Source organism: Calypte anna, chromosome 9 (genome assembly GCF_003957555.1).
Source record: "Calypte anna isolate BGI_N300 chromosome 9, bCalAnn1_v1.p, whole genome shotgun sequence".
Taxonomy (NCBI): domain Eukaryota; kingdom Metazoa; phylum Chordata; class Aves; order Apodiformes; family Trochilidae; genus Calypte; species Calypte anna.
Genome location: NC_044255.1, coordinates 20,447,861 through 20,474,044, shown reverse-complemented (window position 1 = coordinate 20,474,044; position 26,184 = coordinate 20,447,861). Strand labels below are relative to the sequence as shown.

Here is a 26,184-nt window from a genome sequence, read left to right as displayed (position 1 = left end):
TCACTTGATGGTTTCACATAAATTAGTCCCTGACCTTTGCTAGACAACCACAAGACACTTCTGCACTTTATTTATGCATAGTTACACACATCATCTTTTCCAATTTGCACTTGTATCTGTCCCTTCTTCCTGGGGTTACAGAGGCTGCAATCAGACACTTTTATTTTAATATGAAGAACCTGGCAAAATAACTTCAATTTAACATTTACCTTTCTGTTGTTTGTTTTAGGATCAGGATCCAGGCTGTCAATGAAATTGGAGCTGGACCATTTAGCCACTTTATTAAAGCAAAAACCAGGCCATTACCACCCTCACCTCCTCGGTTAGAATGTGCTGCAGCAGGTCCTCAGAGCCTGAAGCTGAAATGGGGAGACAGCAGTTCCAAGCTTCATGCTACTGATGACATGGTCTACATCTTACAGATAGAAGACAGGAATAAGAGGTAAGAGAGAGGAATCTTTTCCTTGTGTCAACAAAAATTAATTTTGGTTCATTATAATGCAGTTGTGAATCATGGTCAGAAAAAAAATGTTTTCCTGATTACACCATGCCTACAAATGTATCTATATATGTGTATATATATATATATATATATATAAATATTATATATAATATTTTATTTATATAAAATACTGTATTTATAGGGGATGCTGTGCCTGTAGTCAAACGAAGCAAAGTGTGTAACAAAGCTGTCAGTTATACAAAATCCACAATCTTTGCTGTATGGTGGAATGTTTAGCAAATCCCTGGCTATTCTGCCAATAAAAGTGAATGCCATGTTTCATGGTTATAGTGCTTTACCCTTTGGAATATACAAAACAAAGGTGTTGTGCCCAATCTGCAGTGTGTATTAATTAAAAAATGGTAACAGAATCAGAGGTTTAGGAATGGCAACACTACACAGAACAAGGTTTTTCAGGTCAGGATTTTACAGATGTAAGATGCTGGAGCATTAGAAAACATGAGCTTAGCATCAGCTTGGTAGCTGCACAATAATTATGCAATGAGGATGCAGAAGATCTCATTCACCATGTTTCACTTCCCTAAAATTTTCTTTAGAGTCATGAGAGCTTTTGGTGTGCAGGAAATACTGAAAGGAATCTTAAATAGTTAGTGCTCTGCAAAAGGTATTTTCCCATGCAAACCTTGGGAAGATTTGATAATATAGCTTCAAAGCTGTCATGAGTTATATTCAATTAAAAAAAAGATCAGAAAGACAATATACGAGTCTGAGGTCCTGAGTGAATAAATATGGCTCATAGTTTACTAAGAAACTCTCTCAACTAGTTTAATTATGTAAAATAACTGCTGTATCAAGGAGATAATCCTTAGAGACCCTCAGTGCAGATCATAATTTGGTGTAAATTAGCATGATTCCTTTAATTTAAATAGAGCTGTGCTGAATTTTTGCCAGCTGAAGATCTGGCCCAGAAGCTCTAATTGTGAGTAATAAAAGCACCATGAATTAATGTCTAAATATCCTCCCAGTATCTCAGCTGTACTGATGCAGAGAGGGTACCTGCTCCCCTGTATTAATACTGAGAGGTGTCCAGTGACTAGAAATGCCCACTTGAAAGTCTGGCTGATACAACCAGTTTCTTCAGAGTGCACTGATGCTTGGCAGGAGCCCATCACCTCAAGCAGCATGTGCTTAAGTCACCTCTAAAGAAACATCTAGCAGGCTTCTTTTGTTTGCTTTCATGGAGCACTGCAGGTAGGATGGGGAAGAACTGGAAGTTGTTTTAAACCTGTTTTTATGTTACAGAAAATAACAAGTTCCCTTGTAAGAATACAATACGTTCTGTTACCTGGCAGCAGAGGAGGAAAACTTTCTCCCCTTCCCTTTTGCACGAGGCTTCAGCACCATCCTTTGCTTTTGCCCAACTTTTTCAACTGGAAATGGTCCCTTCAGAGCATTTAATTAGGATTCTGTTACCTGACAGCAGAGGAGGAAAACTTTCTCCCCTTTGCTTTTGTACGAGGCCTCAGCACCATCCTTTGCTTTTGCCCAACTTCTCCCACTTCAAATGGTCCCTTCAGAGAACTCCATTAGGAGGATCTGGGACTTGGTACTCATCTACGTCTTCTTAGCTTTAAATTTACCTTATAATATGAGCTCCTAGAGATGCAGAGAAACTCCTCATCCACATTGCACTGTCTCCTCCTGCCTGAACAGAGCCTTTGCCTGGAATTGTGTTCCTTTGCTGGCTGGGTTTGTAGCAATTAGCTGAGCTAATGCCTGGAATCAGCCAGAGCCCCGAGCCCTCCAGCCGCTGACGCGCACCCCGGCGTGGGTGTCAGGGCAGAGTGGGATGGGTGCACTCCTGCCCGTGCTGGGTGCTGGCTTTGAGCACAGCCAGAGCTGGCAGGTTGCAGCAATCAGATCTATTTATTTGTTCTCCATCTGACAGTCCCTTTTTCCTCCCCCTCCTGTGCGTTGATCACAGGAGGAGATGTTCCTGAAAGGACACGGCAGCGGAGGTTTGTACGTTTAGGAGAGCTCTGGTTCCTAATGGACAGAGGATGACAGCCCACACATTAATAGGTGGAAACAGCAGTTAGTTGCAGAGGTAGGAGTCTTCTCTTAGCTCATTCCTGTAAAAAAAAACTCCATCATGACTGAGGGGTTACTCATACATGGGTGTGCTTGTAAAAAGCACTGCAGTATGGTTCTGGGAGTATCACTGGCCCCTTTCGTTGCACAGTGCTTTAATGCAAGTAAACTGGGGACATCTAATGGAATAATTAAATAGAACAAAATATTTTGGTTGGAACAGATTTACAGTAGTCATCTTGTCCAACTGCCTGAGCAGTTTTGGGTTGACCAGAAGCTGAAGCATGTTATAAAGGGCATTGTCCATATGCATCTTAAGGACAGACAGGCTCAGAGCATCAGCCACCTCTCTGGAAAGCTATGTCTGGTGAAAAAAAAATATAATCACCTAATAAAAATATAATCACCTAGTAAGTGACCTAGAAGGATGTTTTGGACTCTTTTCTAGTTTGAAAGAGTTATAGGAAGGTTCCATGGTGTGCCCTTCGTTGAGAGAAGAGGTGGCACCTGACCTGGGTAAAGAAGCTGTAGCATAAACATGGATAACTCAAAATTTTCCCCTGTCATCTACTTAGTTTTTCAGGAGATATTGTTGCTGTATTGCCTTAGACACCCGAAATTACTTCTAACAGTTTTATATTGGAATCCTGCTGCTCAGTATTAGAGTTTTCTTTTCCTTGGTGAATCTGAGCGTGCAGTTTGCTTACTGTAAAATTAGCTTTCTGTTGAGAAAGTAGGAATATGCTTTAAAATGCCATTAGAGTATTTTCTCAAGCAGAAATGTAAAGATGAGTAAATTCTTTAAAAATTAAAATAATAATAATAATCAGTAAGTTGAATTCTGACCCTGACAGCTTTAGTGGCCTTTTTGTAAAGGTTCAGTTTTCTGCAGTGGTTATCAGCAAGTGCTCTTGAATGCATCCTGGTCATTAAGAATTGTTTTTAACTTGTAACTTTTTAACATTCTGTAATGAGGTATAACAGGCCTGTGGTTGGAAACTAAATGTCTCATTGATTGCACAACCCATGAAACAAAATACTTGGAAATCTCCTGACACTGCTTAATGTTGGGGCTTGAAAAGGTGTGCACATCAGAAATGTACCTGCATTAGCTCTTCAGTGTGTGACATTTGGGAAGATTAAATTAACACTTCTTGTCCTTTCAATTATATGTAACATCAAGTGGAAACGAAGAAAAACCTGTTTCTAGAAAGCACAGTTCATGGGAATGTTAAGTGAGAGGAGTTGACCCTTATGTAAAGAGGACTAAAACAATTTTTTCTTTTTTAAATGAACTCTCACTTGTAATTCCATTTCCTAATCCAGTCATGTCAAGAAGATGATGTTCATTGACTTGCACTATTTTCCAGAATACTGTGGATTTTTCCTCTCCAAGTGAAACAAATGAACCTAATTATAGTAATGCTTTTGATTTTTTTTTTTCCTGTGCTGGTAATTAGTCTTTAGTTGTTCCTACAACTAATTATACTTCTTAGTGTCTTCAAATGCTTACAATATCCAGTCTGAAAGACACAATAAGTACAGTATTAGTGGGTCATTTATCAGTTGCTTGTGTTGCTTTTAGATGAATCTATGTTGCAGTTGAGGTGAATTCTGTGATTTTTGTGTGTATATGGAGCCAAAATAAGAATATATATAGTTATATTTTAAGGGACAATTAGTAAGGTTGACTAAGAAGCAACATAAACATACTTAAAACTATCAGTGAAGGACCATTGACAATTTTCAGTAAGTCTGCTTTTGTGAGTGAATTGTAAGAGTGTTTACTTGCATTCTAAACGTAACTCCTTTACTTATAGTTATTTACTGAATAAATGAGTTATGACTTCATATCACTGGGTAAACAGTAGCAGTATTTCCCTCTGCATCATATGAAAAGCTATTTATGTGGGTATTCAACTCTTTCAAAATATTTTGCTAAAGCATATGTGCTTGCAGTTTAAAAAGAGAGATTATTCTTCAGTAGAAATAAAAGACTGATCACAAAATAGAACTTTATTAATGACTATAAATACTAATTGGGCACAATCACTGTGCACTCACTTTTTTTCTGGTTAGGATATGAATGTCCTGAAAGTCCTAGATCAGTGTAGTCTCAGAAACTTCTAGTGACTCCAAAGAAGGAACATTTGACATAATCCTTTGAAATTAATTCTTCTGCTTGGGGAGTTTTGCCTTAACTTGAATATTCCTTTTGGGAGGTATCAGCCTTACACTCCATGAGTGCCTCTTATCATAGAACTATGGGTTTGGGTTGGTAGGGACCTTAAAGATCAGCTGGTTCCAACCTTCCTGCATGGATTAGGACACCTCCCATTAGACCAGGATGCTCAAAGCCCCCTCCAACCTGGCTGTGTACACTTCCAGGGGTGGGACAGACACAACTTCCATGGGTCACCACCCTCACATCATGGTACAGGCAGCAGTGGACATCTGAGCTGTACTTCAGTAGGCTCCCAGTTGCCTCCCAGTGCCTTGGGTTGTCTTTCCTTGCTCCTGTTTGATGGGTTGTCAGTAAAGCCTTTAGAGCCTGAGCCATGAGCAGGGGAGATGTGCAAGATTTTCCCTGGTGAAGGGAGATGTCATGTCCCATTCATTTCAGTGCCTGCTAGCCCAGCTCCTTTCCAAGGGTGTGGGAATGCTGTTTCACTGGTTTTAGGAAGCCTGTAAGGAAGAGAGAAAAGTATCATATTATAAAAATCTACAACTGTATTTTCCAAGGTGAGAGCACCCAAAAAGCACCTGTCAGGAGGTGGTCACCAAGGAAAATTAAAACATATTTTGAACAGTAAAGCCAGGACAGAGATGCAGAGACCCCACAAATGAAATTAAATGGTCCTTGCATCCCAGCCCCCTGGCTGTTGAAGTGGAATATCATAGCTGATGATTTGGTCTATTGGATATACAGTCTTTGGCTTGGATGTACTTCGGATATATTCCTTCTGGCTTGGAGCTCAGATTGCCAACAGTATCTCCTGTCAGTCTTTGCAGAAAGGTGGTGCCAAGTGTGTGTTCAGAAGTGGTTGGACATGTGAGCCTTGACATGGATGTTTGCTCTGCATTAACAGGAGAAGTAGAATAGGAACCCAGAGAGATGAATGTGCTGCCTCTGTCTGATGAGCAGCATTATCATTACCTGGTTCTTGCAAGTTTCAAGCAGTCTAATTTAAAAATTGTTTACACTCATTATTTGATCAAGACAATTTACACCCATTTTAGCAGCAATTACTGATATGTTTCATGGCTTGTGAAATTCTATTAAAGTATAAAATTAGATATATTAATGTATCCTTGCAAAAACCTGCAGGAAAAATGATTCTTGTATTGGGGAAAAGTGTCATGAAAGGAAATTAACAATTAGCACCAAGACATATGGCATGCTGCAGTTTACTCTGCAAGCCTGGCTAAATAGAAAGTTAACATTCAGAAAAGCCTTCCAAGTAGTCTGTCTTCATTTCAAATTGTTGTATTGTGTAGATGAGTATTGCTATTAACAGTAATCATATTAAGAGCATTCTGTTGAGATGCTTGGAGCTTTGTAGCAAGTGCTGTGCAAATGCAAGAGAAGAGGAAGAACCATTCTAACTGTATAACAAGATGAACTTGCTAATGCATTTCAGCTTTTTTCCTCCAAACAGGAGTAACCCAAGGTTTTAGTAGATGTGATTTAACAGTGTATGCAGCATCTTTTGAGATAGTGAAGTAGGATAAAAGCAGACTGAATGTTTGAGATGTTTCAGATGTTAGGAAACTAGCAAATAGAATTCAATGCTCATCCTTAAGGATGTTCAAAGAATCCCTGGCATAAAAGCAGCAGCCAAAGCAAAGATGGTCAGCATAATGGAAGCTAATTTCTCTACAGCTCTAACAACCTCAGATTTACATATATATAATGTGTATATTCACATATAATATTATTGTAATATATATTATATATAAATATGTGTATAAATATATAAAACCCAATGCCTTATCAAGGCCATGACTATTTAAAGTGATAATGAGATTGCTTGGAGCAACAGGAACATGTTGGCCAGTTTTGCCAGAGCACAACTTGAGGTTCCAAGTTAATTTAGCTCAAGAGACCACACTTTGCTTCCCTATGAGCTTTGCAGCTTATCCAGGCAGTTATGTCTGTAGCTAGTTCTGAACATGATGTGCTGAATGAGATTCATTGGAAGGTTCAGAGAGGTTATTACTTGCTGCCATGCTAGGGAAGTGGATTGTAATGCTGCACAAGGCAGATAAAAATTCATGTCTGTAAGAGCTGTAGTTGGCTGCTGCTGAGCTGTGTTCTGTTTTGGCTTTAAACCTGCTTATGTTTTTATCTGCTGTTACTTATGAATCCATTGCCATTGCAAGGGCTGACACTCTGAAGTTCTGCTGGACTGCATAGTCTCAGTGGAGGCCATTGGATGCTCTCCTTAATTTCTCCCAGATTTTTCAATCAAATACAGTTAATTCACATGAAGTTGTGCTCAGTGTTGTAGTTCTTGGCCTCTGATCTGGCTGTGCACAGGAATCATCTGTCAGGCTGCTGTGTCTTCCATTCCTGCTTGATGCCCTGGGAAGCTCCTTCCAAAGAAAGTCATTTTTCTTGCTAATGGGGGAGCTTCTGTGGGTTAAGGCATCTCTGTTTTCAATAATTCCTGCCACCTGACAGGTGACATTGTGGGAAATATGGATTACGTGCTCAGATTCAGCAGCAGATGGAAATGATCTGGTAAAAGCAAGTTAAAAATTGATGTTTGGCTGGAAGTACTCTTTGTCTAGCCTGAAAATGTGCTGGGTAATTAAGTGAAGAGAACAAAACTCTTCCTATCTGAGCCTATGAACAAAAAGTTCATCGACAGTGCAGTGTGGAGTTTCTGTATGGATTCTGACCAAACTTGCATTATAAGCTTTCCAAAAGGTATCTTCTGGAAAGATATCTTCAGATCAGGGGGACCAAGGCATCTGTGTGCTCCACAACTCCCATCAGGGCTGGGAATCAGAGTTAGTGGAGGATGTGGGATCCCAAAAGTCTTTTGGGAGCCCTTGCCATGGTGCTTCCCTCAGCACTTAACTGCAAAAGATGATGTCAAAGAGTGGCTTGGAAAAGTGCCCCAAGAACTGAAGGAATCTGATCTCCAGGGATCAGATTTGCCTTTGGGAACTTAATTGCAGTTGTAGCAACTCCAGACAGGAGCTGGGTGACTTTTTTTTCTGCTCAGGAGCTTAAAAAAAAAAGTTTTTTCTTCATCATGGGGGATGAATTAGATGTTTTTTGTTTTGAAGCTTTGCTTTCCTGGTTGCCACCTTGTGATGTAGGGAGCTGCTGGTGGGGAAGGAAAATCACAGTAATGTTTGATAATGTTTTTTAAACAAAAGAGAGAAACAAAAATTAAGTGAGGACTGTAATTGTGCAGATAGCAGGGTTGTTGTGATAACAGAAGTGAGAGCTGCAGATTTATGAAATTTGTGTACTTTAATTTCTAATTATGCAGTTGTCTGTGTGTGCTAAAACAAAGCCTCAGGTCTCTGGGTTGGACCAGTGCTGTATTAATGATTTCTCTCCAGCCAAACCTGTGGTGGATCACTGCAGTTTTCTGGGAGGCAGTAATTGAATCATTGGGATGGCTATTTTAGCCTTCCTACTTAGCTCAAAATCACTCTCTTACTTAGGTGCTATACAGTAGGTTTCCTTTCAAATTAAATTGTTGTAAGGGCAAGTGGGTTCCTCAAATATAAACAAACCCCAAGAGTTTGAAAGGGAACCTTCTGATTAAAATGTGCTGGGAACTAACGAGCAGAGGTACAAGGAGTACTTTCATCCTCCTCTGCTCGACTGGAAGTGACTAAAGTGGAGGAAACAAAATAGCTGCAACATGTAAAACGTTTCCAGGAAGATCTTCACTGAGAATAAAGAAGTATTGATGAAAAACTAACAGCAGAGGTGTCTCCCAAGCAATCACTTTAGGACATTGTGTTCTCCCTCCTCCACAGTGTGCAAACTAATGAATAATTTGTGACCAACCTGAGAATGTCTGGGAAGGGGAGAACTGGGATCACTTGAATGAGATGAGGGGGAAGGAGCCTCTGGGGAGTGTTTCCTCCCTGGAGAAAGTTGCTTTCTTTTTGGTTTCTACTTTTACCTTGCTGGAGAGGAGAGGCAACACTGCAGCATGTTGAATTTTAATAACTATTTTTAAAAAAAACCAAAACTCAACAGAACTGAGAAAGCTATTAACCCACAGAGAGTCTTTTTGCAAAGACAGGGTACAAGTTTAAGGTACACAGCCTACTGTCCTTTTAATTCAACCGGGCAAACCTCTTAGATCTGAAGATGGCTTGGTGCTTCTTAGAGTAGTTCAGGGATTCACAGGAATGGTCTGAGCAGGTAAAAGTTGGAGAATGAACATATCTTGGCTGAGACACACTTGCTTGAGTGTGTTTGGTGTTTTGGTTTTGTCTTGGAAGGAGGGAGTGGTGAAGAAATGAGAAGCCAAAGTAAACACCTATATCTGGAAGTGTGTTCCTGGGTAGGAACAGGAGCACTTTTAGCTTGTTTTACCCACTTGTATCCCTGTACCATCCCTATAGTTTTACCAATACAACTGTCCTAGTGTCACATTAGATGGCTAAGGAACTAATAGAATCTATGACTAGCAATTTGCAGAGATTTTTAACCTCTTACCTGTTCTCAAATCCAGTTCACCTTTGAGCCACGTGGGGATGGGAGCAGCCAGCTGAGGGAGGCTGGGGTCTGCCTGTCTGTCAGCTGGTAAAGGTGTTGTTATCTTCCCTTGCTTACTTTGATCCACAGCTGATTACAAAGAGGTTATTATTATCCTAGAGTACTGCATCTTTTTTGCTAGCTGTTGCCCTTGGATCAGGGTCAGAGACAAATCTCTGCACTTGTATGAGTACTGCAGTGGTTCCTGAGCCAGCTGCCTGATGGAGCTACAAGTGGAATCCTGTCTCTTCAGTCTTAATGCTGCCCTAATTAGGGGTGTTTTGTTCATCATGCAATGAATCCCATGAAATTTTACCCCATGAGAACTGGGGCAGTCTTCTGACACAGGCCAGAGCTGCTTGTGTGAGCCTCAAAACTGGGCTAGCAGGCAGTCCTCAAAACGGGATGGGCATAAGGTTGAAAAAAATTATTATTCTTTGGAGATTGGCTCTAAAATCTCTTAAAAACTTGTAGTCATAGATCTTTGATTTCCAGTCAAGGTGAGGGGCTCACTAAAACCTGGTGGGTGTAGTGAGGCACAATGAGACCTCAGAGTACATTCCCAGCAATTTTAAATTACCTGAACATTTCTTTTTATTGCAGATGATTCTTGATCTCTCTGTTTGTACTTCTATGGATTTCAGTCATAATGTAAGATGAATTGATTTCTGTCCCTGAGAGCTAATGACAGACCCAGTTTCCTTGAAATTCTCCAATTGGTTATACTGTGTATCTGAGGCAAAGCCAAAGGACTTATTATCCAGGAGGAAGCTGGCACCCAGACAGGGAGGTCACAACCAAATCTCTTTGGCTTCCTGGTGATTTCAAATCTGCTGAAATGGTTAAGAGATAATAAGTGTACTAAAGTGAGTAAGTGTACTAAGTCATCAAAAAAACCCCTATGTGATCCTACGCAGTGAATTTTATGTTCTCCTCATTCAGTACTGTTTCAATTCAGAGCTTGTTCCCCAGTGGAGGCTTTCTGGGCTGATGCAAGGTGCTGCTGCTGCTTTATTTGCCCTCATCCCCATTCTGCTCAGCACCTGGGAGGCCAGGATCTGTCTGAAATTGCTGGTTATCCTATGACTAGTACTGAGAAGCATTTATTTGAGCAGAGTGATTGATTGAAAATCAAGTCAGATTCTCTCTAGCAACCTGTACCTTTCTTTTTGAGTTTTGTTTTGTCTGTTAGATTGTGACATTGATTTTGTTCCACACTACATTGTTGGACAAGTTTGTGTGTCCTGATGCTTGGATGGGTTTTGGAAGTCACTTCCTTCATGTCCTGTCTTTTTCTTCTTGTCAGCTTGCTGTGGAGCAGAGCTATTGGTACAGGTGTCCCATTGGTACTGCCATCCCTTTGCATCATTCAGCTCCTCCTTGATAGGATCATGCTTCCCCTCTGCCTTTTCCCTTAGAGACCACCAGGTGTTCTCTCTGAATCTCTGCCTGTCTTTGCTGGTTCTTTCTGTCTTCAGTCTGTGGACTCTTGAGAAATGTCTAATATATTACCCATATGTCACACAACCCATATATGCTGACATAAATAGAGTTACTCTGGCATAGGAAGGCATGGATGAGTGTCACATGGGGCCTTAGAGTATTAATATGCCAAAAAAGTCCAAATCAAACAATAAAAGATTTGAAGTTTTAATCTTATTTTAAACATATTTTTTTAAAAGCAGCACATGTGGTGTACTGTAGCAGAACAGAGGTTGGGCTGCAGTTTGCTTACTAGGTAGTAGGAAATCCATTGACAGATGTTTTATGATAATTCACATCGTCCTTTTGCAAGGTAATTATTAGTTGCAACAGGTACAATGAGCTTCTGCTTTCCCTTGACTATGAATTTGTTGTTTGTGTGCTAATAACACACCATTTTGATAATACTTTGTCAGTTCTCCAGAGCACACTGTGCTAATTTTCACTATGTGGGTACCTTGCATTGATATGTGGAATAAGCCAGAAATGCCAGTGCCCTTCCAGTGTTAACTACATGTTCTCATTTTTATTGTTTCCAGGTTTATTCCAATTTATAGGGGACCAAGTCATACGTACAAGATACAAAGGCTGACAGAATCTACTTGTTACTCATTTAGAATACAGGCAGTGAATGATGCTGGGGAGGGACCTTTCTCAGAAATATCTACCTTCTGCACAACTAAGTCAGTCCCCCCTGCAATCAAAGGTATGTTATAATTTGGGGGTTTTTTACATGCACACAATAACATAATTATTTAAGTAATTGGTAAGTATGTGCTGAGTTTGTAAGGGTTAATTTAAGTATGCAGTAACATAGAAAATAATAACATGAAAAATCAGTTTGTGTTGTTTGTGTGTTTCTGTACATACCAATGTGTTAGTAAAGTTGCATGTTGGTTTTTAAGTTGCTTAGGTAATGTTCATTGTAGCACTTTGGAGTGTATTTTCCCTTTGATTTCTAAAATCAATGATTTTAATTCACATGCATAAAGCATTGAGTTCTTTACCTCACTTTGTGCATGTTTCCCTGGAAGAACAAAGGGCCTAATTAAATTAAGTTTTTAGAGCAAAGCATCTTTTACTGTGTATAAATTTTGGCCTAAGTGATTTTGCTCCCTCCTCCCAAGGAGAACTATTATAAAGGCAATGGATTTGCTTTATTGGCAAGAGGTGAGCTGAGCTGAAATCAGATGCACCTTTTATTCCTCTGAGCTTGAAAATCCTCTGCCAAGCAGTGCCAGTCATTTACTGAGAGAAGCAGCAGCTGTGGGGTTCATAGAATCATAGAATCATAGAATAGGCTGGGTTGGAAGGGACCTCAGAGATCATCGAGTCCAACCCTTGATCAGCTACCGCCACAGTCACTAGACCATGGCACTGAGTGCCATATCGAGTCGCTTTTTAAATGTCTCCAGGGACGAAGAGTCCACCACCTCCCCAGGCAGCCCGTTCCAATGTCTGATCACCCTTTCTGTGAAAAAATTCTTTCTAATATCCAATCTGAACTTCCCCCGGCACAATTTAAGACCATGTCCTCTTGTCTTTTTGAGAGTTGCCTGGGAAAAGAGACCAACCCCTGCCTGGCTCCATCCTCCTTTCAGGTAGTTGTAGAGAGCGATGAGGTCTCCCCTGAGCCTCCTCTTCCTCAGGCTGAACAGCCCCAGCTCCCTCAGCCTCTCCTCATAGGATCTGTGTTCAAGTCCCTTCACCAGCTTGGTTGCCCTCCTTTGGACCTGTTCAAGGACCTCAATATCCTTCTTGAACTGAGGGGCCCAAAACTGAACACAGTACTCAAGGTGTGGCCTTACCAGGGCTGAGTATAGGGGCAGAATCACCTCCTTGGACCTGCAAGGTCCAAGGGTTGTCACAGAGGTTTCCACTCTACTTAAAATCTGGCTTTGGTGATTTTCACACCATTCCTGGTCAAAGATTTAGAGATTTAGAGATTGCTGGGGTGTAACTTCCCTGATGACAGGGAATTAGCTGCTTTGAATCACCCCTGGAAAGAACCACTCTGGGGCACAGGAAGAAAATTGGGAGATCTGTCCCTGAAATCGGCATGTGTGAGGATCCCACCTTCAGTTCTACCTGGATCTGGATATCTCCTGGGCTTAGTGCTGTTTCTGGGAGAAGATATCTGTATGGCATTGATATCAAGTTGGAGGACAAAATATTCTTACCCAGCAGTGACTTTTCCCTAATTCAGTTGTGAGAAGTGATACCCAACAAAGCAACAGGAGCTTGTGCAAGATGAGCCAGGCTGGTGAAGGTGATGATAGCAGGGAGGATGTGCTTCACAGCTTTAGCATCTTCAAGTTGGCAAAGAAGCAAGTGAAAAGGTGGCTAAAGAAAAACAGAACAACTCAAATGGACCAGCTCTCAGTTTATCTGCACCTGAAACCAGAGAAGAACAAAGGAGCAATGGCATCACACCTGGATAAAACAAGTCCATCATGGAAAGCATCAGCTCAACAGGGTTTTTTCCTGGCCAGCACCATAGGGAACAGCATTGAGAACCATGGGAAACCTTCTGCACACCCAGCAGGCAACAGGAGCAGGTTTTCCCAAGCCTGATAGGACCAGCATCCCCCTGGCAGTGTCATATTTATGAATAGACATATATAAATATAGTATTTAAAAGTATCATTTTCTGGGGACCGAGAGCAGCCCCATTTCTATCACTCTGAATTCAGTTTTCAGACCAGTGTGACCCAACATACACCATAAATAAGAAAATCTCCAGCAAGCTGAATTCTCTTGGCAAAGCAAAACAAACCCTCCCCACACTTGGAGCCAAAGGGAAAATCTCTTCTTGCTCTTTAGGTTTCCCTAATGCTTTTAAAATGAGAGAGATTTTTTTTTTAAATAGGAGAGATTAGAACTGAAGAGCCAGGAGGGCAGGTTTTCTGCTCCTTGGGTGTATTTCTGGAGGTGCACAGAGTGCCTGAGCATGGGCACAGGTCAGCTGTGGATGCTGAGTCCCTGGTGTCATTGCTCATCTCAGCTGCACCAAGGGGATAAAAGCAGCCAAGGGATGCTGGCATGCACTGCAGCCACATTTTCATTTTGTTGGACAGAAATCCATTTTTATTAAATTTAGCTCTCACCTGGGTTTTTGTTTTCAACTCCCTGCCTGGCTGTTTATTTCTTGTTAAATGTGACTCAGCCCCTGGACTGAATATGGAGCACTGAGGATATGCTGCAAATCCCAGGTCAGGTGTGGGCTGGGACCACAGGTACATGGCAAAACTCTGGCTGTAAGGGAGAAAAGGGCACAAAAACCTCTGTATTAGTGAATGCTGCCACTGGGAGTTAATTCTACAGGGAAAAGAGACCTGTTAAGCATTATAATGTTAATGGCAGTGTTTGGTAGCAGACAAAAAAAACTACATGTATCACAGGGCAAGGGATGGAAAGAGAAGGGAAAATAGTTGAGAACGTTGTTGGCAGCTGAGATGAAGGCATTTATTATCAGTCTCTCAACACAAGCAGATGTGCAGAGAGAAGCAAATGGGTATTGATTACATTTGGGTCTGAGAATTATTCATATGTTCCTCTTGGGTGGTAACAAGTTAGTCTGAAATTCCTATAATGTATGCAGCAGCACCATTTGTTTCTTGATAGACTCTCCTGTTGTCTGTTTTGGGAGGGCTGGGAATCTGTATTGCCTTTAACAAGCTCATGTACTTGCACGTGCACATGTTAAAGCACTCACTTAAGTGTTCAGTGCTTTGATTCTCCCAGTTGTTGGCGTTTTTTGGGTTTTTTTGTTTGTTTGTTTGTTTGGGTTTTTTGGGTTTTGGGTTTTGTTTTTTTTTTTTTTGGCCATGTGCTCACTTGCTCTGTCTTATAAAGAGATCAGTGGCCCCTGGATGCTGTCACAGCTGGTTTGGTGCCTTCCAGTGGCAAATGCTTCCTTGCACCCAGAAAGATGCTGCCCCTGCCATGCCCTGTGGGGCTGCCCCACCTGCTGGCCCTTGGGCATCATGCAGTGACTTCTGCCATGGGGAGAGATCTTCCCAAGGATGTCAGCACTGTAACAATTGACAAATTGAATTTCTTACAGTTCTAGCACTCTAGCCTAACCCTGGCTGGAAACAGCAGCTCTGATTATCTCAGTGTCAGGCTCACAATTAGCTACATGTCCAAGCCTTGAATATTATTCCTGTAGTTTTGCTTCCCAGGCTGGACTTGGTCTGTACTACAGGAGACTATTTAGCTTCTCTTCTCAAGTTCATTCTCCTACTTTTCCTGAATGCAACATTTGATATTATTTCCTCTTTCAATAACATGTAGCATAGGAGGAATACACAGATGTCTCCCTGACACAGGTGTTTGCTCAGAACTTCACAAAATAGCTACTTTTATTATTTCCACTGTCATTTGTGCATTGGCTTCTGCTTGGAAAAGATCAGTGCACAGCATTGCAATTGAATTTTAAAAGTGCAAAGTGTTTTATCACATCCACTCCCCCTTTCTAGCAGCTCACACAGCTGACAGGTGAGAGATGCTGCAGCAGCTCTGCAGGAATGACCTGGGAACCACAGTAAACCTCATAGGAGCTTGTTAATCAGTTCTAAATGTCACCCAGGTTTCTGTGGATGGTGTTTATTATTGTTTAATACCTCAAGAATGCTGAGTCAAGACTGTCCTGAAGTGAATGTGACTTTTGAGTGACTTAAAAATCCCACCTCAGTTTTACTTCTTTCTCCCAGTGTTAACAGCAATTTGATTTTTGGCCATGTAAATACAGTACAGATTATGTGCCCAGTGTTGTCCTGAAGTTCTCTCTTAAAAATGTTCTCATTATATATATATATTACAGCATGCATAAGCTGAACAAGGTTCCAATGCAGACTTTTAATTAAATATTAATGCATTTGATTTTATTGCAGCCCCTCGAGTGACACAGCTGGGAGGAAACTCTTGTGAAATTACCTGGGAAACTGTCCCACCCATGAAGGGAGATCCTGTTGGGTACGTTCTGCAGGTACTGGTTGGAAGAGAATCTGAATACAAGCAGGTAGGAAAGTGCTCTCATTTTGATATTGCTAAATTGATGATATAATGGAAATGGGTTTGAGCATTTGCTGTGCTGCTGCTTTGGACTGTGTTGAATTACCCCCTACAGTGCTGCGTCATGACCTTGGGTAAAGACTGAGTCAAAATTAAGGGTTGTAATAGGTTGTTTTCTCCCCAGAGGAAGTATATAGAGCATCATTATCTTATTGGAGTGATTTGCACTCTGTTCACAGTTAATCATTCTGCCTAGCTGAACTAACCTTGGAAAAGTCAGGATTCTGTCCCCCCATGCTTTCTACTGAATTGGCTGGTGCTAACCCTTAGCTGAAGGTGAAGCAGTGCGTCCAGATTGTCTTCCTCATTCACTAAGACAATTTCAAGACCCACCATCAAGGGTTGCAGTCAAGTACAAAACTTCTAAGGGCTCTGTTCAGCAAACCCAACTCCCGTCTCAGATGTTGATGGGTGGATGTGCAGCTGCTTTATGTACATCAGCTACACACCCAAAACTTGTGTGGAAACAAAGTGAATGAATTATGGCTGATATTTCTTATTTTTTTTAAGCTATATTCATTAGAGATCACAAGTGGACATTTCCCCAGAGCACCTGAGACAGCCCAGCTTGTTCACAACTAGATCTTTTATTTTCATTTTATTTCGTCTATCACTGTTGTGTGAAAGCGAGTAATGAAACTTGGCAGAAAAAAGAAAATCTTGCAATCCAGCAAACCCTCAGACATTAGAGGAGCTGGGAGTGGCTGGGCTTATATTCTGAGTGATAGCCACTTCACCTTTAGAAAAGGTGGCAGGGGCAGAAAACAAGGCTATGGATGCACTAACACCCCACTAGTAAAGAAATTACCATGGACATGCGCTGGAATTCAGTCACACTCTTACCACAAGATTAATGAATAGGGTGATTTATTGTGGATGTAGAGATTTAAACTGTTAAAGAGACTCTACAGAGTAAAAGGGGTACAATAGTGTTCAAATTTTACCCAAAAGTGTCCCAATTGGGTGAAGAGAGGCTCAGCCCATCGCCTGGTCCCAGAGGTCAGGACTGTCCTTCCCTGTGATTGTATCTTCCCTAACATCTGTTCCCCTACTAACTATTTTTATACTGTTTTACCTGATGGAGTTTGAGTGACTCTGGTCATGCATATTTTTATTGTGATTGGTGCAAAGTTCTCTCACTTCATGTTTAAAGGTATAGGCTACAAAAAATTCAGTGCTCAACCTCCTCAAGTGTGGGGTGGTCACAACTTGGAGGTGGGTAACATTAAGGATAGAGGTGTGGTTTTTATATTAAAATGAGATTATAATGAGCAAGACTACACTCTAGGAACAGCATTTGTCAAAGGCTGGCAGGTTGTTGGCCCAGGGTACCAGAAGTGCAGTTGGGTGGTATTGTTGCCACAGGGCATGGCTGCAGTGTCTCCCCTCCTTTCCACCTCTCCATGCAATTTCTTACTTAAACCTTCAATTCAATTCTTAAAAATGTGGCTAAGGTAGGACTTTGCAACCCCCTCTACTCCTTTTCAGTATATTTTTTGAGTTGGATTGTGCATTATTTAGTTTCCAAGACCAACATAAATAAATACAAGACATTTGACGAGGCAGCTAAAGGTTCAGAAACCTAACTATTGTTTTTGTTGGGAGATATTTTTGGTGCTGGTACAGGTAGTAAAACCTTTGTGTACTGTGTGAGCCTCTAAATGTCAGCAGTAAGTGGGTAAGTGGACCTGTTTTGCTGTTGCCTGATTTACAAAGTAGCCTTGATGGGTAACCTCCCCAGACAGCTTTAGTAAGCATAGCTTCAGTGCTTAAAATGTTCTGGGTGTCCTTGGGGAAAAGTGGGCATGGTTTCATGTCCATGATGGCTTAATCTTTGCAGTTACAAAATTATGGTGTGAAAAAGCCCAGCAGTAAAGGAAATCTTAAAAAGTACCTTCAAGGTCTTCTGTTGAAGATGTTAATTTATCTACATCAATGGCTAGACTGAATGATCTTAAAGGTCTCTTCACACTGAAAGAATTCTATGATTCTTATGAAGCATGACCCTACTGAGGGGTCTTTTGCTTGAGTTTTTACAGAAGCTCCCAGCTTCTTCATCGAGGCAGCTCCTGATTGGGACCCTCAAAGTGCTTTTTTCTTACTGATTTTTCTTTGTTCCAGCCTCTGTAGACACAGCATCTCACAAGCACATTCAGTGCAACGTTAATTTGTCTAAATCAGCAAAAAATTGTTTTTCCTTTTCTATTTTAAGTAGCAAACCAAAGGCCCTTGTACTGGTTGCATGCCAAAACACAGCATAACTGTACAGTGTGTGTTGGCATTTATTATTAGTGCTACTTGCCTTGAGTATTTTCTCTGCCTCCTGATGCCAATTCTGTGTCATGAGACAGAGCAAAGAATTTCCTTTCTTCAGAGTTTTCCAGTGCTGCCCAACCCATGGGAGGTGATCCAGGGACTCTGATATCCCTTGTTTAGGAGCCAGGAGTGTCCCCAAGGTTGATGGGTTGATGAGCATCTCAACAGTGGAGCCAGGGAAGCTGATTTTGAATCTGGATAAAATAATAAGCTCAGCCAGTTTCATAAAGAGAAATCTGTCAGGTAACTCAGAAGAAACTGAACCTTCCATGCTTTCTAGGTAGATTGAGATCTGCCTCTGATTCTTGATCTTTTTATCTCCACACAGAATAGGCTTTTAATCATTATTAAACCTTTAATTATTAATAAACCTGGTCATTGTAGTGGGGTTCAACAAGCAGATAAAGTTATCTTGCACTTTCCATCACGTCACTTAAAGAGCAATTGGGGCTGTCATTTTTATTGTTTGGAATAGAGGGTGATGGTTTGGAATTATTTAATGATGTTGGTGAAATTGAGAAATACTTGGCTACAGGGGTTCTCTGAGCTGTCTGACTTGATCAATAGGAGCAAATTCCATAAGAGGCTTCAGCAGCAGTTGATTACTGGTGATGATATTTTCATTGAGGCAAAAAGCTCATCATGTTTTTATTATAGTCTCAGGTACCTGAACAGAAAAGCTGCTTTTTGGAACTGAGACTGATAAATTGGGTAGCCACTTTACTTTGACTTGCTGGCCACCCAAGCGTAAAGTGCTATATATATTAAAAAAAAACCAAAAAAACCCAGTTGTATGTGATCCAATATTTGCTTAGCAAATTTAAAGACCTTTTACATAATTGTGAAACTAATAATTTTTTTTTTTCCCACTCTCCAAGCATTTCTCTTTGTGCTGAGGGCATCCTGCCTTGGCTTAGCCTGGTCCTAAGGTGCTTCTTGCAACCTGGGGCTGGAGCCAGGACTGTCCCCAAGGTGCTCACTGCATCTCTGCTGGGGGGAATGCAAGGGCTGCTCTCAAAGAGGATGCTAATTAAGCACCACAATTTTTACTTAATACTGAGAAAGGTTCTTCTGATGCTAAATACCCATCAGAACACTGAAAGCAGGAAAATCCCCACCAGCTTCCTAGCTCCAGTGCAGGACATGTTTAATTCTTTAGAATTAGTGAATATTAAGTCATGTATTTGGTGTGCTTTTGACTGTTTTTTGGATTCAGCCATGCACTCTTCCCTCACTTGCCTGTCTGGCCTTTTTCTGAGAAGTGCTGTTGACTAGTTGGTTTGACTTGAACTTGGTCATCTATATTTTTTTAGATTGTAATGAAGATACAGATCTTTGATTTAGCCCAACTTAGCCTCCAGTTACACTGCTATTCACCACCCTGACAGAACAAAACAAGTGCAAAAGCAATTAACTGGACAGATTTTTTTCAATGCAAAGGCAGGTTGCATATATCCTTTCCCTAGTATATCTTAAATGCCAATTTTTTAAGATTAGATTGTAAAATTTTTATTAAATGCCATTATTTGGATTTTACTGGATCTTTATTTTGATTTAGAGTTGGTCATATTCGTTGCAAAGGTTCATTTATGGCAAAGACACACAGAACTCTTCCCATTATACATTTTTGAAATTAAATGAATATTACATCACCAGAAAACATACCTCACTTAGAGATGTTTTGTAAGAATAGGTGCTCTGAGTTACTATGTCAAAGAAATGGGAGTTAGATAAGTCCTCCAAGTAGAAGAATCTTGACTGTGGTCCTGTAGAAAAACACATCCTTTTTTAGTTACTTTCTGAACCTACATTTACAAGCCAAATACACACAGCTTTTCTTTACATGATCATGTTATATTTGGGAGCAAACTGAAGTATTAACCACCTACAAGATGAAGCTTTGATGATGATGGAGTAAGTGGAGGGCAGCTGCCCACCCCAGGGAGGTGTTACCAGTGCAAAGGGAGCAGCAGGGACATTCTTGAGATGAGCTGCACGTTGCAAACAGCTGTCTCAACCTTCACATCATTTCCATGGCATTTGCAGTTTTGTTTTCCCTGCAGTTACTGTATTTCTGGGATTTAAGGACTCACTTCTCATTGGCATTGAGAAGCAAAGGCAGCAGGAAAGGCAACAGTGCAGGGCTGTGGTTAATAGGAGAGGTTTCCAGGATGGATTTGTTTTATTCTTCTCACTTGAGCCAGAGGGAACATCCTGTGAATGCTGAGCTATTTGAGGAAGGTAAAATCATTTTGGTTACACGTTGTTGCTTGACTTATGCCCTGGGCACAAGAAACATGAGTCAGGTAGAGGACTTGCACTTGGTCCGGAAACTCTGGATCTCACCCTCACTCAAACTCTATGTGGAAAAACTGCAAGTTTAAAAGAAAAAGAGAGAATGACTGAAAAACCTTCATCTTTTGCCCCTGACCTCTCAAGAAATCAGGAACTGGCTTTTTAGCTGAGGGGTAAGTCACAGGGATACTCATGAGTAGGAAAGCTGGACTCTTCAAGTGGTATTTAGCTGAGGATGTGTCTTTTTTTTTTTTTCCCTCCTGCATTTTTTACTCCACAGGAAGTCCTCTATCAGCTCAGGTTGAATTTCCCTCTTGTCACCCTGAGAGTGATGCTCTTAGACTTTTTCTCCTGCAGCAAGGAGAAGGAAATCAGATAAAGGAGCAAAGTAAAATGTATCTGAAGTTCAGGACTTGTACTTTTTTTCCAGCAGACCCAGGCACTTTTGTGACATCGTCTTCATTTCATGAAACCTCCACTTTCAACAACCCTTTCATTATATAAATTGCTGACTGCTTATTTGTTTTCAGAGCTCATAAATGTTTCCAGTCCCTTCCCATTTAAATCTCAAAACTCTCTTAGATATATTTTTTTTTCTCTTTTTTCCCATATGGTGTCTCATGCTCTCTTAGTCATGCAGTACCTACATTTGATTCACATAAATTCAGGATGGGTTTGGATTGCTGAAGAACCAAACACAGTGTAACCAAGCACAGCTTTGAAATACCCTAATAATATTTTATTGTTTCCACAATTCTGCAATTGTAATTTCTGGCAGAACTGCTGACTCTTGAGACATGTGAGGAGAGTACATTAAAATAATATTTGAAACCAATTTTATGATTATACAGTGAGTGTCTTCAAATAACCTCAGTTTTCAAGTTTTCTCCCCTTTTGGGACCAAACACAGTGCTTATGTCCTAGACATGTTTTAGGTGTTTAATCACATTTTAAAAGTACAGAAATATGCTTGGAGTATTTGTCATGACCCCAAAAGATGAGGATGTCTTCTGAACCTTTGCCTGTCCCTGTGTGCATTGACTTTTTTGAACACTCCTTATTGAGACCTCTCATGGTAGCAAGGGGAGTTTGGTCTCTTCTCCCTATTAGCAAGCAACAGGACAAGAGGAGGTGGTCTCAGGTTGTGCCAGGGGAGGTTTAGAATAGATACTAGGAGAAACTTTTTCACTGGAAGGGTTATCAAACCATGGAGTAAGATATCCAGGGGATGTTTGAATCAGCATCCCTGGAAGTGTTCAGAAGACCTGGAGATATGGACTGGACTTGGTAGAGTTAGGTTAATGGCTGGACTCAATGATTTTATAGGTCTTTTCCAACCAAAACAATTGGGTGATGGTTGAACATCTCTTGAACATGGTCCTCCACATGCCTTTAACTTTCCAAACCCTTTGGAGTTCTCCCTTGGGAGCTGCAGCAATGTTTCCTTACAGGGCTCAGACTTGACCCAACTTTCTGGCCTGGATCCTCGCAAAATGTAACATGGCAACATTTTTGAATGCTTTGATGCCATGAGAGGAAGAGGTTGTCTTACTCTTGGTGTCTGACTCTGCTGACTGTTTTGTTTTGCAGGTATACAAGGGAGAAGAGACCACATTCCACATCTCAGGCCTTCAAGTCAACACCGACTATCGGTTTCGCGTCTGCGTCTGCCGCCGGTGCTTGGATACCTCACAGGAGCTCAGTGGCCCTTTCAGCCCATCTGTTGCCTTTATGCTTCAACGAAATGAGATCATGCTTCCAGGAGAAATGGGAAGCATGGATGATCCTAAAATCAAGAGCATGATTGCTACTGATGAACAGTTTGCAGCCCTCATCGTTCTTGGCTTTGCGAGTTTGTCAATTCTCTTCGCCTGTATATTACAATACTTCTTTATGAAGTAGAGAATTCAGTGGGAGTTTGAGATACAGATTTAACTAATGCTACGCATTATAATCCACACATTTATTCAGATATTCCTCTTTTTTTAAAAAAAAATCCTTTTGTTCTACCATACGTTTTATATACTTCTTGTTTTTACGGTTCTAGCTTGAAGAAAGATAAATCAGTGTTTTGATGCACCTTTTTGAAATTCAAAACTAGGAAGTGGTCAAACTGGAGAAACACACAAACCAGATACCAAAAGCAAGATTTTTTTTTTTTTTTTTTTTTCCTTCACAGTTTCAAAATCGTCACCAATTTGCCTTTTCAATGTTGTTTTGGTTTGTTTTTTGGTTTGGTTTGCTTTTTTCACCGAAGTTCTTACAATCTCTTCTTTTATCTTACTATTTAGGAAATTTTAATCATGAGTCACTTTTTTGTCTCATTCCTCCTTAATATTAGTCACAAGTGTGGATAGTGGTAAGACTAGAATGCAGTGTTAGTCAACAGTACCAGGTTTTCCATGAGCAGTATTAGCAGTGTTATCCATGAATTACTCATTACGTTTGCCCCAGGTTTTTTAAGATAAAACATAAATTGCTATTTTAACTGTTTTGTGCATTTAAATTGGAACAGTATCCCGCAGTCAAAAAACCTTTTTAATTGTTATTTTTACACTATAAACTGCCTGTATAAGAAATCAAGTAACCAAACTGCATATAAATTATGAAGCATTATAGATATTTTTTTTTTTACCATTTTGATTCCTAGCAGTAATTTTAAGTAAGAGGGCATTGTGCAATAGTTAGTTATTCCCATGTTCAGCTATTTAAAAGCTGCTTTAACTTGTCTGTTTGTCACTGTATATAACTATTCCTAATCTAATACTAGATATTATTCTATTATGTTCAGCCTGATTTATATGATTGGAGCTGGTGACAGCTTACTGCCTCTACTGAATTAGGTGAGATTTACTCTCCATGTAAACAAACCTTACTGTTCATTGTTTGGTTGTTGGTTTTTTTTTTTTTAATTATTATTAAATTTTCTTTTTGGAGGGGGTACCTATTTTATGGAGATTTTTGGAGGTGTCAGAAATGAGGTCTGTTCACTTTAAATACACTTTAAAATGGGTGCCTGTGCTATTTTTACCACAGGGCTAATTTAAACAACTTGGTACATGGCAAAATTCAGATGATGGGAATGTTGGGAATGTCCCCCCCTCCTTCTGCCTGCCCCTTCCAAGATACACATTTTAATCCATCAAGATACTAGAATTTTAACTCTTCAGTCATTGGATTATTTATAAGAAGTCAACGTTGTGTGAGTACCTCAGGGACATAAATGAGCTGGAGGTGCAAATAGATTCCAAAAGGGTGCAACAGACACAGTATATTTCCCTGCCTCTTGTTTTTGTATATTTTTGCTACTTGGTTTTGCTTTTGTCCTGGCTATTTTGTGCTCTGTCTCCATCGTCTAAGATCCAGTGTCCTGTACTAGCATAATATTCCCTTAACCAAAGTAATGGGGAAAAAACATTATTTTTGTTCTAGGTTTATTTATACTATATACTGCATACAGTACTTTAAATACCAATTACAGTGCAATCTTTTATTTATTGTAAAAAAAAATAAAAAATAAAAAATAAAAAGCGTACTTATGTACTAATCCCTCTCCCCACCCTCCCAGTAGCATGTTATATTTTGTCTGTTTTATACTGTTGTACTTTAGATCAACCTTTTTACCTGGCAGCATTCCTAGTATTAATCTTCTTACATTTTCTTGTGTTTTTGAAGATGGGAGCATCTAGTACATTAAATGCCAAAAAAAACCCCATTATCAGTGATTCAAACGTTTACATGTATCCAAAAACATAATCATCTCTGGAAAGAAAGTGCTAAGATCAATGAATTATTCTGTGTGCCTCTTTAGATGTAGCAAATATTAGAAATGTTCTGTATTTTGTTATTGACTATAATTAGTTTAATTTAGCCTTGGAAACTAATGGCATTGAGCTAAATATATATATTTTTTTGTTTTGTTTTTGCCAAAGTCATGGCTCGTCAAATTTATTTACATCTTATTTAAATTTATTTGTGATACGAAGCTTTGTGACCTTGCATCTGTATTTTGTGAGCAAAGCATATACAGCTGTCTTGAATGGAGGAAAAATAGTGTATTTTTTAAAAGAACTAAAAGACTGCTAGTTTGGAAACTCATAAATTTCAATAGATTCCCTTTTTTATTATTTTTGGAATATTGTTTCAGCAGTGCTGCTATGAAATCCAAGCTTGACACCTTTTTTTTTTTTTTAAGGAAAAAAAAAACGCTTTAATAAAAAAAAAAAAAAAAAAAAAAAGAAAAAAAAAAAGAAAAAAACCCACTTTGCTTTAGGTGATTGGGTCAGTTTTGAAAGTTTGAAATACTTCCCAAAAAAGCAGCATGCAGAGGTGTAGAGGAAAGCAATCAGTTACACCTGAAGCATTTCTCTCACTGCTCTTTTCTTTGGTGCCCCTTAGAATCACACTCACGAGACCACCCAGGCCAGCCCTGAGGGTCCTTCTGCAGTGACCTGTAGGAGAGGCCCTACCTGAGTTCATTTGACCTTTTTATAGTTTGTATCTTCTACCATAGTGATTTGATTGTCATTTGTACATTAATTATAAGATCAGAGGTCTCACACCCTTCCTGGTTGATCTCCATCCCCACCCTGTGCTGACGCCTTCTCTTTGCCCCTACATCCAGCAGCATCCGAGGGCTCTCCCTGCTCTCAAGGAAATCATGAACAGCAGCAAAAGGTAGGATGAAACACTAAATATTTAAAACCCTGAAGGAAGGAGAGAGATGTTTTTTATATTGTTCTGCCTTGATGAACTTGAAATGTTTTCTAATCCTGTTTGTTGGCTGCAGTAGCTCAGTATTCACTGTCACGATTGAGAAGTGCCCTAACTGAATGTGTATGAACCTTCTCCTTGCACAGTTCTTTAAACTGAAACAAATAAAAATGTTTTTACCTCACTATGGGAACATACATTCCAAGCTTTTCAACTTTAAAAAAAAAATAATAATAATAATCATAAGTTTTCTTGTATTGTAAATTTTAGACTATTTCATATGCATTGTATTAAAACTGCCATATCAATTTTAATGTATAGATTTTGCAAATACTACACTATGTATGTAAGACTTAACTGTATCTGTAGTGTATATGTAATATATTTATGCCCAATAAATGTTTTAATTCTTTCTGATACTCCCAGGAGCTTTTCTTTTTAATTCCAGCCTCCACGTGGCCCCTCTCTGGCACATCAGTGGCAGCCTGAAGCAGAAGCCCTGAATTTAACTTGGGATGTTTCTATTTTGTGTTTGGGATGATTCTGTTACTTGTGAAGTATTTGCTGGTGCAGGTTTTGGCACAACCTCTTTTTAGACTGAGCATAATTATTAAATTAACACTGCAGATGGTTGGCTTGGCCCCTGGAGAGGTCTTCAGCCAGGCCATGACCCTGTGTTTACCCTGTGTCTGAAAGCTGCTGAGTTTTTGACCTAAACATCAACCAGGTGAATGTCAAATTCCTCCTTACCTGAGCTGGTTTCTGTGCCTTTCCATCTCAGCCCTGGGAAATCAGGATCCTCTCCCTAGGGCTGCCCCAGCTTTTGCTTTTGCTGATGTCCGGGCTGTAGAAGTGGATAGAAATAACCCTAAAGTCAACTTTCTCCAATGATTTAACCACTTCCTTCAACTGGGTTGCATGGAAGTTTTAGTATGGTAAAAAATTAAAAATTAATTATTAAAAATTTAATTAAAAATTACCTAGATTGGTCATCTCTAATTAAACCATTGAA

General features: G+C 40.0%; 1 protein-coding gene across 2 annotated transcripts in view; it reads left to right on the top strand.

The window, feature by feature from the left end:
• FNDC3B (fibronectin type III domain containing 3B) overlaps positions 1–25,591 on the top strand; it is a 184,812-nt gene extending 159,221 nt beyond the window's left edge. For both annotated transcript variants that reach the window (XM_030455890.1, XM_030455891.1), the window contains exons 23-26: positions 230–442; positions 11,312–11,478; positions 15,668–15,795; positions 22,050–25,591. In XM_030455890.1, coding sequence (XP_030311750.1) covers positions 230–442; positions 11,312–11,478; positions 15,668–15,795; positions 22,050–22,361 — 820 coding nt within the window. In that variant the 3' untranslated portion in view covers positions 22,362–25,591. The remainder of the gene's footprint in view (positions 1–229; positions 443–11,311; positions 11,479–15,667; positions 15,796–22,049) is intronic.
• Positions 25,592–26,184: the final 593 nt, after the last annotated feature.